Raw genomic sequence first — 15,198 nt, 5'->3', positions numbered from 1 at the left:
AGCATCTTATGTAAGCTTTACAATATACTACATTGATATGTAGTCCAGGATCAAAAGAACTTTTAAACTTAAAGCCTAAGTCTACTATATAGTTTCAACACGCAACATTTCTGAATCGTTTAGTTCGCAGGACTACATAATGACAGAATATTTTCTCGTGAATGACATAATATGACATTTATCAAGGTTCAAAGTTAAGTTAAGCGTTTGAGCTCATTTAGAAAAATTATTTAGATCGTTTTGAAGTTTAAGACAGTGATCAAAATAATTGACATAAATAAGGCGACATAAATACATTAATTGAGTTCACACCAAAAACTTTTAGTATAGACCTTAAGTATGTTGGTACCTTAATATTATTATTATGTCTCAAATTCTTGCAAATGCAGAAAAACGTGATTTGTTTCCCGAGAAATTCAAAAATATCTGCGCAATAGATTCACGAGCCGTTACTAAAAGAATAGACTTTTAAACGGCCCAAATCTCGTGTGATTTAAAAAAAAAAAGGGAGTGAATAATAATACAATTTTGAAGTATATGATAATGTTTCCTGTAAAAATCGTTCTCCAGTTCAGATTAGATCACAGCTATTATTAGTCTAAATATGATATATTGCAATATTCCCCCTTGAACGGGCACAAACATTTTCGAGTACACGCATTGCTAGGTATATTATATTATTACGCACACACCCGTATATCACTATTATACCGGCTTACCTAACGTATTACTTCGGGGAAGTACACCATGGGTACATATTGAAACAGCGTATACTCACAAATAAGTGTACGTATATACGTGTGTATATAATAGCGTATTATTATACAGTTACCACTTACCACCAAAACGAATAATGTAGTGGTGAAGAACACGACGTCGTCATCGTCGACGACCCTTCACGATGTTATGTTATAAATGGCTATTATTATAACATGACGCTATAGCGGTGAGATGGCCAGGTGCTGTGAGGTGCGCCGCGGCGGCGATGCTGGTGCACTGTCTTATTACGACAAGATCTACAAGTGTTGCTGACAATTATTGTACACAATACAATAATATTATTATACTGCCTATTCACGACGTGCAACCCTTCCCGGCGATGTGTACAATGTACATTTCGTCGTGCCGCGACGGGGCGACGGTACGAGTGGGCCCGCATTGTCGTGTTAAAAAGAAAACAGCCCGGCTCAGCATGGCGACTGGACGGCGATACAGCCATTATATTATTATTACAATATTATCGTCGCTTGGTTTTTTTTTCAATACTACCTAGGTACAAGTATACTTTTATTATTATTTATTTCATACAACCGCGCCGTTGTCGTAAATATTATGGTAGTGGGTGCCTACCAACTAAATATAGTAATAATACTAATAATGTATACGTGCCTAAAAAATACTACCACTATAATAATAATATGATGTATTCGAACAACATTATCTACAAGTCTTGTCAGTTGTCACTGTCCAGTGCCGGAGTATTATATTATTATTATTTACGAGTATAATATAACGTACAATCGTATGTATATTATCCGCGCAGGATATATTATTATAATCATATTATAATATAATATACCGATACTGAATCCACGTCTGACGACACCACCACGGTGTGAATACAATCCTGTAATTTCAATGTAAAGACTAATATTGAAAATACAATTTAAAACAATAAATGTATTTATTTAATAGACCAAAAAAAAAATAATACTAGTTGTTAGAACATTATGATTAAAACTGTAATAATATTATTCGTTAAGTTTATGTCAGGTATTATTATCTCATTATCATATATATTATTATTAGGTGTATATGATATAATATATTATGTTGTCAACTGCTACTTAAAATAAGCATCCACCGGATCATTGATGAATGATGATCCTTCCAAATGCATAAGCTGTCTCTTAATTTTTAATCATAATAACTATTAAGAACGTATTGAAGACTTTTATCGTGATGATATTTTTTTTTTCTTATAGTAGACGGTGAGTATTATAGGATTGTAACAAAAATGAAAATCTCCATAAGTTTTATATTATATCAGTGGGTATATAGTAGGTGGGGAGGTGTTCAACCGAAATTTATTGTTGGTATGGTATTTTAATACGGAGATTAATTTATAATATTAATCGAATATATTTTTTTTTTACACATCAATCTAAAATCATTCCTCTGATTTTCTGGACATTTTTGGTAGATATTTTAAAAGTTATTCAACTTCAAATTTTGTAATGCCAACATGCTATGGCCTGCAGTGCCCAGCACTACATATTAAATTAAAACATTCAAAACTCCATAAATGTTAGGTACGTATATAAGAAATAAATCATTGAATGAAGTTGTTAGACAAAAATTAAATACACTTTCCGAGTTTATAGGGTGGTGTAGTTCAAAAGTACATTAAATACATTTGTGTATTAAAATAAAAGTCCAGAAACTTTTAAAAATGATCCAACAAACACATACATTAATTTGTTTATTACTTCAGAAAGATTTTAAATCATATTTGTACATCTGCACCACATATTTTACACTATTATACAAAATATTCATAATGGAAAACATAGGTAACTAGTAACTACTCTACTGTACTGCAGTAGGTGACGACTGTCGAGTGTACCTTGTCATTGAGTAAGTCACTGTAAAAGCGTAATTTAGGTAGTAGGTACCTACCTATGACGTGTTAAATTTGAATTCAATGATAAATCATTGCCTAGGAAAAACGATTTTTAGTGAAGACGATCTGTCAGCCTATATATCACTAATAAGTATATTTTTTATGATATACGTAGGTAGGTAAATTTATATTATGGTTGGCGGTTTTTTCGGTATACTGCAGTTATTTATTCAAATACCACTTCAACGGTATAGCGTAATACCGGTACATACCGTGATAACGTTTGGTGACGGTTTTCCGGTTGTGCCGGTATTGTGATATATGCCGGTATTACGGTTTTCCAGTATCACGGTTTTCCGGTTTCAAGGTTTTCTGGTTTGTGCCAGTATTACGGTATACACCGGTATCATGGTATACCGTTTCATACCAATACCAAATATAATACCGCAATACCGGTTTCCGATATGTCAAAGTATAATTATATGAGCGTTTGAAGTGACGAAAATGACGAAATATTTTGCTCTGAATGCAAAACGGGTTCTCATTACTATTGTCAAGGTATGAATGGAATTGGTTTTAGTAAAATGATAAAAAATACGAAAAGCAAATGGGTTTGTAATGATTACATAACTGAATGGTATAACAAATAGGGAAATCAGAACAATAGTGAGAAAAATGGTGAAAAAATGTTTACACTCGATTTTCTTATTTTGTTGTAATTCAAAAATGAATAACCGTAGACACTTGAGATTTGTATCATATGTTTATTTTATCAATTCCTATATGCTTGATAAAATTTTCAAAATATTTTGACTTGTTTTGAGCTGTTTACAATATCAATTTTTAAATTTAAATTTTTTTTTCTATAAATATCAAAAAAAATGTATTTGTTAGGCCAAAAAGCGTCAACATTTAATACAAGGCTCTTGATAATATACTGCTATATTTAAATGGTTATAAAAAGAAATCGTGCATAATATTATGTAAGTATCTATAATATTTTTCAACTGCTATTATGTATAACAACTTACGAGAAACGCATATATACGTATTAAATGAATCAAATTAAGGGGCGTTCATATAAATCTCGCCCCATGATGGATGTGTAAAAATTCGCCCAAACGGTATGTGATTTTGAGAATTTCGGCATTTCACCCATATATATTATGTCCTGTACCGGCTTTCTAGTTCAGACGGAGGGGCGTAAGAGGGAGCCGATAGCAGCTGATATAGGCATGTATAGTGTATATAATATAGTTGCAGTAACCGGCCAACTTTACGAAACCTGGCGCATACATTATACTATTATACATATTATATTATTATAAACTTCATCGTACGTTCATACCATACACGTGTCGGTCGGTTTTTTCACGCATAAATTATTATAAATTATAATAAATAATTGAACACACGCGTCGTAGTTAGACGCGCGCGTGTGTACAGAGTACAGACACGCCGCTGCCCCTGTGCGCTTACCCCACGGGAACGATCTGTAGCTCGGATCACATCAGCTGCCATCGCTGCACAATATACGCACGCACACGTAATATAACCGGGACTCGGATTGCCGGGTAAAGTACGCATTTTAGCTTAATATATTATATATATATTAATATCATGTTGTAATAACACAAGACTTTGAATGTAAATGAATTATTTATCATTACGAATTAAAATAAAATCAGTACATCGCTATATAACGGCAGTCGGCATTGTCACTTTGATATAATATTAAAACGCACGCTGAGGTATATGTATTTATGAAGGAGGGCACGCGTCTTCATTGATGCCCCTTCTCTATCAAGTGTTTCTAAATAAGTCTAAATATGATAATATGCACAAATTCGCAATAGTTAATATTTATGTCGTATAGGCATACAGTCAAATCAGGTATTTTACAAAATGCCTAGGCAAATAGTTAAAGAATTTAATTTTTATGTAATTTCACTATTCACCTAGGCACTTAATCAAATGCCTATTTTAAGTCACACAAATAATAAACAGGAAGCATTTTGTATTGTTTTAAAAATGTAACTATATTTTCTATTAATTATTCATTAATATACAAAAAAAATTTTAATATTCCATATTAATACATGCAATCACTTATACACAGTAGTACAGTACATACGATAATATGATATACGTATAATTATACACGTACTAAACTAAATTATTGTAAAATTCAATCGCATATAATATGTTCTATATCTTTTTTCGTAACGTCATATTTTTGTCGTTATAATCGATAAGATTATAATTTATCCCACGGTACTTAATATAGATCAAGTTCCCATGTACAACCAAGTACTTACGTCAATTTTTCAAGGTAAAAACCAGTGGAACTTTTATTTTATTTAATGAGAATATAATATAATATACCCTAGACTATAGGGTATTTAATATACTCGTACTATTATCTACGTCTTTCACACTTAATTAGTAATTACCTTATCATATATCAGGGACTGGAACCTTTTGAATTTATCGGTATCGGTTCCGGTACTGGTTCTCCAAAAATAAGTGTTCCTGTTCAGTTCTGTTTTTTTGATGAAAAAAAATAAAGGTATCGGTTCCAAATAATTTCGGTACTGGTTCCAGATAATTTAGATACCAAAAAGTATAATAATGTTAAATACTTATCTGAAATGCGGATGGAATTAATTGCATGAGAAATTTGATGAATAAGATTATTTTATTTTTGAACCTAAAAAAACCTATATTAAAAATTCTAGTTCGGTTCCGGTACTTTATTTATTAAAATAAAGGTTTCGGTTCCGGTTCTGGTTCTTAATATTTTAAAGTTTCCGGTTCCAGGACCGGTTCTTTTAGGTTTGGTTCTAGTCCCTGAATTATATATATATATACCTATATTATATATTTATAATTTAAGATTTAAAACGATAGTACCGATAAAAATATTTCATATACATACGTATTTTACATATTAATAAATAGTAATATAGTATATAGTTTTTTTTTTATATAAAATATCAATAAATAATTAATAGAAAATATAGTTACATTTTTTAAACTTGAAACAGGCATTTAATTAAATACCTAGTCATTTAACTAAATGTCTATGCGGATATATAGACTATAGTGAAATTGCATAAAAATGAAATTCTTTGACTATTTCCCTAGGCATTTAGTAAAATGCCTGATTTGACTATATGCCTACGACGTAATATATAGCTTTTCGAATAGTTTTCACAAATAACATGTGTTGTATATACTCGTACAAATCGTTGCACACCAATTAGTACCATTCAATTTTCAAAATATTTTTATGCCACTGAACCGACATTGACCCATCTGATCGACGCGTGTGCGTATTTTGTGTTAAATAGGTATTGTCGTAGGTACATACCAAACATACCAAACCTATTACCTATACTACGAGGACAGTAATTTACAATTAAATATTGAATAATAGGCATATAATAGGCATATAATAGGTATGTATTGTATAGTGAGAACCAAAATAAGTAATTAATAAAGGCCAGGCCGATGAAATGAATGTGCCGATACCACAAAATTGTTGTTGTTATAATACTACGCGCCACCGTCGGGACGAGAAGGGTGCGCCCCTCACCAGCCTTTGTGCCCTTGTGTGGGTATAAGTGTTTGTGTGTGTCCAGTGGTCGTATGCATGTTAACGACGATCCGGGCACGGATAATTATATTTGATTTTGTGTTTATATTCGATAAATGTCTTTCCACCAATATTTTGTTTAACTATTTTTTGTAGTCGTTACCGTATTTGTGTTAATCACGCTGATCTGAAACCAGTTAATTCGTAAACTTTGGGAAATTCAAAAAGCTTAAACGAAAAACATAACACTATAATATATGCCTCTGGATTTAAGTCAACTGAAACCATTTGATTTATGGTCTTTGTTTTAAAGAGCATGTACGAGAGTACCTACTTAATTTGTTCATTGATTTTTGTCGTGAATTTACCAAAGATCCGACTAGATTTCATACCCATATACAGCCATACCTCGAAATAACGTACTTATGTAATTTTTTACCTGTTTCTCTAGTGTAAGAATTTACGATTCCCCTATTTTTATAAGGGGTCAATAACCTTTTTGATGTCAAGGGCTAAAAAATAAATATAAATTTTTCACGGGCCACAATTTGAATGTTACTTATTTTATTTTAAACCTAAATGTACAGTCATAACAAATTTAGTTTATTTAGGTTCATATTCAAGATATCTATAAACAACGTTTTAATCCGCCATTTAAAGTCCACACCATCTTAGTTCATGGTTTTTATACATGTAGATATAATATCTATTTGTATAGTTACAAATAATAGATTTTACTCGCAGGCCACATACAATATTACTATGAAGGCACATGCAGTTCGTGCGTTGCCGATCCCTGGTCTATGCCTATTATCGTTTAAAGTAATAAGTAGTTATACCATATACAGAGTGATTCACCAAGTATGCCTTTTGTATTATATGATTAGGAGTCTGATGGTACGAACTTCTGTTTTTCAAACGAGAACCGCCAAATTAAATGAAAACGTATATCCTGTCCCTAAGTAGATATATTTATTTCAATATTTGTCTTAATATATCTCATATGCAGCAGTGGCAAATCAAGCAAATACATATTATATGTACTTATTATTGTCGGTTTTTACTTTTTTTCATTATCTGCGGGCCAGATAAAATTTGTCTGAGGGCCGTGTCCGGCCCGCTGGCCGCCATTTGGTGACCACTGATCCATAGGTATTAGGTTTACGAATATTATATTAAACACGTTATCTACAACAGTCAGTAGAGGGCTGAAATTTGTGTCGTAGGTCATATACGATACACAGTAAACATTACTATATACCTATCTATTTAATGTAGCCATCAGCCATGTAGGTATAGAATAATATGATATATTGAATGACTCTGAAACTTAAATAATAATGCCTCTAATTAATAAGTATTAATTTATTGAATTAGTCATCTTGCAGATAAATACAAATTCAATTTAAAAACGAAACGTAGAAAGGTAAACGAAATTTAATCTTACTATAATAGTAGATACCTATGATTGGACGAGCGAACGACTGTTATATTATTGGAAAATATTCGATATATAATACCTATATAACAATATGTGCATGCGAATGGATTATCTACGTAGAAATGTGTACAAAGCATTTTCAAAACTCATCGCGATAATATTATATACCAAGCGAAAAATGCAGTTACACTTACACATACGTCTAATATACATATATACGGGCGTATAGGTATATATACGAATACTAGCTATAACTATTAACCACCCTATAACGTAATGTACGACAGTCGGTCGAGGGCCGAGATTTGTGCCGCAGGGTTCGTATAATAACCGTCAAAATCGACCCTCCTACCATTCGTCCAAGGACCGGCCGCCCCGCACTGCCACCCACCTAAACCCACGTCGCCGAACTAGCAAGTCGCGCATACATAGACATCACGACATTTACCCGTCGCATTGTGTGCACTATGTACGCGTATGTTAATGACACTGCAGCAAGCAAGCGTTATATAATATAATAGTGACATAGTGTAAAGTATAATTTTATAACTATGCAGGGGACAGAGAGCGAAAGAAATGCGAAAGCGCTGCACGAGTGGGGTGGCGGTAGCGAAGAGGAGGTTTTTGTTCGCACGCCGCCGCCGCGATTTTTATCAACTCGCCACCCACCCGTGGCATGACGCGCGCGCGGTTCCGTAGTGAATGTAATGCATAATACAGTGCCGCCGAGCGGCAGCTGCAACGGCTGTGGCACGCGCCCCCCTTAACCCACCCCCAGTTCACATGACCCACCGACAACAAAGGTATCTCCGCGCGCGCTCACACACACACACGCGCGTGTGCGCGCACAATAGTATTATAATATTACATATTATACGTGGTGTGCGTTCGCGTTGTTTATTGTTATTATTATTATTATTGTCGTATATACCTACGCGCCTACGTCACTGCACAACCACCGCCGATGAGTGTACTGGGCGTCGGGCGTGCGGCAGTGGGCACCAGGGTCCTGCCCCCTGCATCGGTCGGCGGTCGACGCGATTGGCCGGTGGCGGCGGCGGTCGTGGTATACTTGTGCGCCGCCGATAAACGGTACACAGACCACCACCGCCGCCGCCGCCACCACTACTATAATACCACGACGGCGACACCAGCAGCAGTCGCCAGTCGGCAGTCACGCACCGCAACAGGAGCGGCGCGCACCGACGAGACATACACGCGGCCCGTCAGTACTGCGGCCGTCGCACGGGATTCCGAAGCGTCCGAGTGCCATCAGGCGATCGCATTCAATTTTTACCGACGTCGCAGCATTATTAACACTCAGTGACGATGACTGATTACGCGCAGGCCACGGCGGCCGACCCGTCGTGGACGTGGTGGATGACCACGGCTGCGGCGGCCGTGCGTATGCGGAACCTCCAAAACCACCACCACCATGGAGACGTAAGCGGTGGCAGCGATGTTGACGACGAATACGCCGGGCCCGGTGGGAAGCGACAGCGGATCGGCGACGTCAAGGATGAGTATTGGCCGGTCACCTTGGACCGCAACGACCGCGGCGCACTGCTTCTACGACATCGGCTGGAGACGAACGACACGTCGTCCGCGGGCCCACTTGACTTGTCCGTGAAAGCCACACTGACGACGACGACGGCAGCACGCATAGTGGACGGACGAGTGGGAACCGACGAGTACCCGGCAGCCGTGACACCGGAGAAACGGCCTGTTGCCACTGCCGCGAGCGCCAACCGTGGTAAATCGTCCAAAAAATCGACGACCGGCGGTACGGCGACCGCGTCGACGGCGGTAAAAGCGGCTACGCGAAAACTTCTTCCTCAGCTCATGTTCGACCGCCGCGTTGACAGGTCGTCACCGGTGTCCGGTACGATCATCGTACCGGCTCCTCCCGAAGAACCGATGGCAGCTGGCTGTAAACGGCTGACTTCGACCTCATCATCGTTGTCGTCGTCGTCGTCTTTATCTTCGCCTCCATACCCGGCGACGGCGGATTGCGGTGGACAAGACGGTGACCCGCGGGATGACGAATACGACGGTGGTGACATCGACCCCGAATTCAACATTGTCGTGGCCACCGACGAGGCCCGTCGTCGGATCGAGAGCATCCCCAACGCGCTGGGCCCATACCGGTGCCGGCTGTGCGGCGTCCGGTACGCCGACGCCTTCGCGCTGGCCCGTCACCGGTGCCGGTGCATCGTACACGTCCGGTACACGTGTCCCGAGTGTGACAAGGTGTTTCAATGTCCGGCCAACTTGGCATCGCACCGTCGGTGGCACGGCACCGGGTCAGCTGTGAAAACGACCGGCGTCGGCGGTAATCGCAGTAAGAACGGCGATAATGGCGGTAAACCCATCAATAGCACGTCCAATAATGTCAGCGACATTGCCGCAGCCATCGATGTCAACGACGGTGACTCTGCAGGCAGCGTAACGACGGCACCGGTAACAACCGCGTCAGGATTCAAAAAGAACATGTTGCAGCGCGCCGTGCAGGCAGCCGCGGCTGCCGCAGCCAACGACAACAACAACAACGACGACGATGGCGATAACAACGACCAGAAGTGCAAGAACGACGACGGTGACATCGCCAAGTAACCAACTTTTACATCGCTATTATAGGTATATGATATTTATTGAAATTGTATATATTTAGTAGGGTTATTTTTAATAGATATGTACACACATTGGTAATTTTATTGTTTGTGTAATTAATACACGCAAGTATTATATTGACCGCCGTCATCCCCGCGCGCACCACTTTTGCCTCTCAACATCGTATGGGTGTAAGTAGTGTTCTAACCTGAAGCGATTAGGGTTTTAAACAGTCTACACTGCATATTGTATTCAAAAAAAGTTTTCAACTAGTAGATTATACTTAAATGAAATAACTCTGTTTTGATACAAAATGTCTACAGATCTATCGAGAAAAAAATAACAAAACATTCAAAATCCATTTTATCCTCAGTTTTATCTATATTTTATCGGTTTAAAATAATAAATGATACATTTTGATTTTAATTAGGTACTTTATATAGGCAACTTCATGAATGGTGTAGTCATAGAAACAATTCTAGTCAGAAGTCCTAATATATTTCTAGTCATAAATAATTAAGTATAATATGTACTATTGTACTTGCGGGTGTATGAAAATTTTTCTAGTCATAAATAGTTAAATATAATATGTACCTATGCGGGTGTATGAAAATATTTCTAGTCATAAGGAATTAAGTATAATATGTACTATTGTACTTATGCGAGTGTATGAAAATATTTCTAGTCATAAATAGTTAAAAATAATTAAGTATATTATGAATGCGGTATGTATAAAAATAGATTTCTAGTCATAAATAATTAAGTATATTGTGTATGCGGTATGTTTAAAAATATATTTCTAGTCATAAAGAATTAAGTATAATATGTACTATTGTACTTATGCGAGTGTATGAAAATATTTCTAGTCATAAATAGTTAAAAATAATTAAGTATATTATGAATGCGGTATGTATAAAAATAGATTTCTAGTCATAAATAATTAAGTTTACCCATATGTACATATATGCGATGTGTATGAAAATAATTCTAGTCATACACCCGTGTACTCATATATTATAATAAACAGTATAATAAATATTAAACATGCGAAAAAAGTGTATAATATTGAATACTTCAATCTAACATAACGATAGTAGTTTATCGTAATATTAACAGTCTAGTCCAACTCGAAAATTTTCTAGTCTTAATTCCTAAATTAATAACTTAATTCTAGTCTATTTTATTCACATTTAAATCATTAGTTACTTACCTCTCCTATATTATATTACGCACGCACGCAATCAAACAATAAATCAAAAATCATCTTCTAGTAACCCTCCCCCTATATTTCTTTGAACAATCCGTTTCCCACTTTGATAATATTTTTAACTGTTTTTTTTTATCCATAATGAATTTAAGCTTAAACTTCAACGTGGAAAATAAGTTGTCGTTTACCATTCGGCGGTGGCGGGCATTCAAGTCACCGCAGCCACTGCAGCAGTATTCTAATAACAAAGTACATAATAATATTACCTATAGGCTATAGTTTTGAATCCGTCACCACTCGAGTCGTATGCGACAGACTCTGGGACATAATGCGTCAGTATTTAGATTATATTTAGTACCAACAACAATAATTATGTGGGTTGTGTTGCATTGTTATTACCTACTGTTATATAAGTTTATAGTTAACTGTTAAATATATTTCATAATTTATATATAATATATTATATATAGTCATGTGTGGCAGTCGGTGGTAGTCAATTTATGAGTGTAGGTGTACATAATAATTTAGATCGATTAAATTACGCCAGTGCCGCACTTTACATTTAATATATTCCTATAGGAATAGTGTATAATATATTACTGTAAAAATCTGTATAGGAAATATGCATAAATATTTATTCATTAATTATTATATATTATTATAAAAAAGCCGTCGTACGGCACGAGTATGTTCTAGTCATTTTTCCCCAGATATTATATATTTAGACCTATACCTATATATATATGTATAATATATATGTATAGATACGTCTTATAACCGTTTCCTCCCAAATAAATATATATTATAAGATTATGTTTTGTATATATTATTGTATTTTAAGCAGTAGATAGTTATTATCTAATAAAAATATATCCATATCTATAATTGAAGAATTATTTTAGTCCGTGCAGTTAAGTCTAGTTGAAATAATTAATAAACTCTTGTCAAGACCAAAAATGTTGTCGAATTTCAATATAGTTAATAACAAAAATCTAGTCGAAATATATCTATAATCTAGTCAAACTTAGTCAATGGAGTATATTATACTGTCGAAATAAAATCTAGTCAAACTTAGTCAATAAAGTACCTATATACCTACTATATAGGTATATATTATAGTCTAGTCGCAAGAAAATCTAGTCAAACATTATGGGTTATACAAGGGATACCTATCGTATACATTTTACTTACCGTTTATGTGTGTATATTGGTTAGTCGAATAAAAAGTATATAAAAACCTAACTGAAACATAGTCTAGTCAAATCAGAATCCATCCAAGTCAAAAAAAATAGCCTAGTCATGACTCGAGAGGGTTTATACTATGTAGTTGACATATTATATTATATTGATATGTGGTGCAGGAAATATAAACCATAGATACCTCCAAACAAAATTAACCACTTTAAGGTTTACACAAAAGTAGTTGTCAAATACATATGTACAAGGACATAATATATTTTTAATTTTATAATTAACAAATTTGGTTGTTTTAAAATGGGCTATTTATATTAGTTGTCTCAATGCATCTAAAATCTAAATAGGTAGGTATGATAGGTATGTTAACGAGTGGTAAATATAACAAGTAGGCGTGCTTATCGGCGGTCATGATAAATAATATTCAGTGTACAAAAAAAAAAAATAACTTAAATAATTAATAATAATATCAATGTGTCTACATAATATCTATCTATTACATTATATGATAGTACCTATCTTAATAATCAATATGTACACGGCGTAGGTATACATCATTATTCATTATTAAAAGTGAAAAAAATATATATATATTATATTATTATGCATGAAATACCATACACCACAACAGAGTTTATTGATTATTTTAATGTATTATCTATTTTATTATTATATTTATATTTATATTTGTATTATTCTATTATATATATATATATATGTGTGTGTAACAGAATTTGTATTGGTCATTCAAACGAAAAACCGTATGGAAATGAGTACCAAATAAGTGAAATAGTCCTATATTCTAGGTAATGGTACCTATATCTTTATAAAAATAGATACATATTATATATTGTAGTAATTATTGATTAATTTCAAGTTTGTATCCGCAATTATAATGTCAATACTATATTATACTTAATAATATATTTATTTTTATCATCCTGTATTATTTCTATTTTTCATTATAACACGAGTAAAGAACAAATACATTTTATTTTATTTTATATAATATATTATGAAACCGAAGTGTTTATAATTTTTTATTGATCATATTATATTTTATATTAACTACTATATGTCTATATTAATTATTTACCGATTATTAATTTTTAATTTTATCATAATCCAAATATATTTATATAGGTATATAAATATTATATTTTACTTCATTTTTATTATTTTATACTAAGGTTTAATAATATTTTTTATTTTTCATTTAAAACACATTATTGTTGCAAATCTTGCATCGTATATTTATTGTTAATATTTTTGCACAAATTATATCGTAGGTACGCGTATAAAAAAAATTTTAAAACCACCACTATTATAACTATTTGGTAAGTACTTACCTACATTATTATTTTTATTTATTTTTATATTATTATTATTATTATTATTATTATTATACGCGTATTTATAATTATATTTTATTTGAAATAAATACAGATATATATAGTACAATTTATAGTTTGTTTTTCAATACCATCATTGCGTATTGCACATAGTATCAAACTCCACCAGTGCGTACAATTATAAAATACCCAGTCAGTAGCCACCTAGGTATGTATAATGAAATGGTGTATCTTCTAATCGTGATAACCGTCCGCAGAATACAAACTGCATACGTACCTATATGGTAGGGCTAGTGGAATTTCAAATGTTGATACAGGTATCCGGTATTTGTTTACTATCGGCATCTAAGGTATTACTGGGTATACTATATTTTTGGTAATTACAGTAAATACCACACCTCGGTAATTACTGAAAATACTGGAGCTTCAATAATCACCAAAAATACCATACCTCGGTAATTACCGAAAATACCATACCTCAGTAATTACTGAAAATACGGGCGGTGGTCGTTTCGACGAAGGTAATAATTGTCATTTATACCGTTTTTTCTTCTTTTTTTTCTTCTAGCATTTAATACTCTATGAGTTTTTCCTGTCATCACTATGATCTCTTTGACTCTATCCATTTCTCTCGATCATGAGCTATTTATCTCCTGTTCTTCCATCATGTTAAAGACCTCTTCCACAGCATCCTGCAGTCATCTTTTCCTAGGTCGTCCTCGAGGTCTTTTTCCTGCCGGTTTTCACTCTAGAACTGCTCTGCTTACATCATCCTTGTTTCTTCTCATCATGTGTCCCAACCACTGAAGCCATTGTCCTTTTATGAAGCTGATAAGATAACTGATGTTATTTACATTTCTTCTTGTTATTCTCTGTTAAATTGTTTCATCTGCATTCTTTCTTTATTGCCATATACATTGGTCCAAATATTATCCTCCATATTTTATATCCAAATGTCTTTAGTCTTCTCCCGCGGTGATACTGGTGGTAGTACATGCTTTACAGCCATAGGTAAGACTGTAAGGGTAGATATTATTACTACCGTATATAACCTTGCTATGGTTTTTTAAAGAATAATTTTGACTTTAGGAATTTACTTTAGACAAATGACGCATTTTCATAATTTATCATCCTTAATCCTATCTCACTCGACCAGTCATTTTTAGTACTCAA

At 34.4% G+C, this 15,198-nt stretch overlaps 1 protein-coding gene across 1 annotated transcript; it reads left to right on the top strand.

Moving 5' to 3' along the window:
* The first annotated feature begins 8,734 nt into the window (after positions 1 to 8,734).
* Positions 8,735 to 13,988, top strand: LOC132935135 (uncharacterized). Its single transcript, XM_061001599.1, has 2 exons — positions 8,735 to 10,299; positions 13,405 to 13,988. Exon 1 carries the CDS (start codon positions 8,992 to 8,994, stop codon positions 10,273 to 10,275), a length of 1,284 nt encoding a protein of 427 aa, XP_060857582.1. The 5' UTR covers positions 8,735 to 8,991; the 3' UTR covers positions 10,276 to 10,299; positions 13,405 to 13,988.
* Positions 13,989 to 15,198: the final 1,210 nt, after the last annotated feature.

This window comes from Metopolophium dirhodum, chromosome 1 (genome assembly GCF_019925205.1).
Source record: "Metopolophium dirhodum isolate CAU chromosome 1, ASM1992520v1, whole genome shotgun sequence".
Classification (NCBI taxonomy): Eukaryota; Metazoa; Arthropoda; class Insecta; order Hemiptera; family Aphididae; genus Metopolophium; species Metopolophium dirhodum.
The sequence above is the reverse complement of the archived record's forward strand: the minus strand, read 5'-3'. Positions and strand labels throughout refer to the sequence as shown.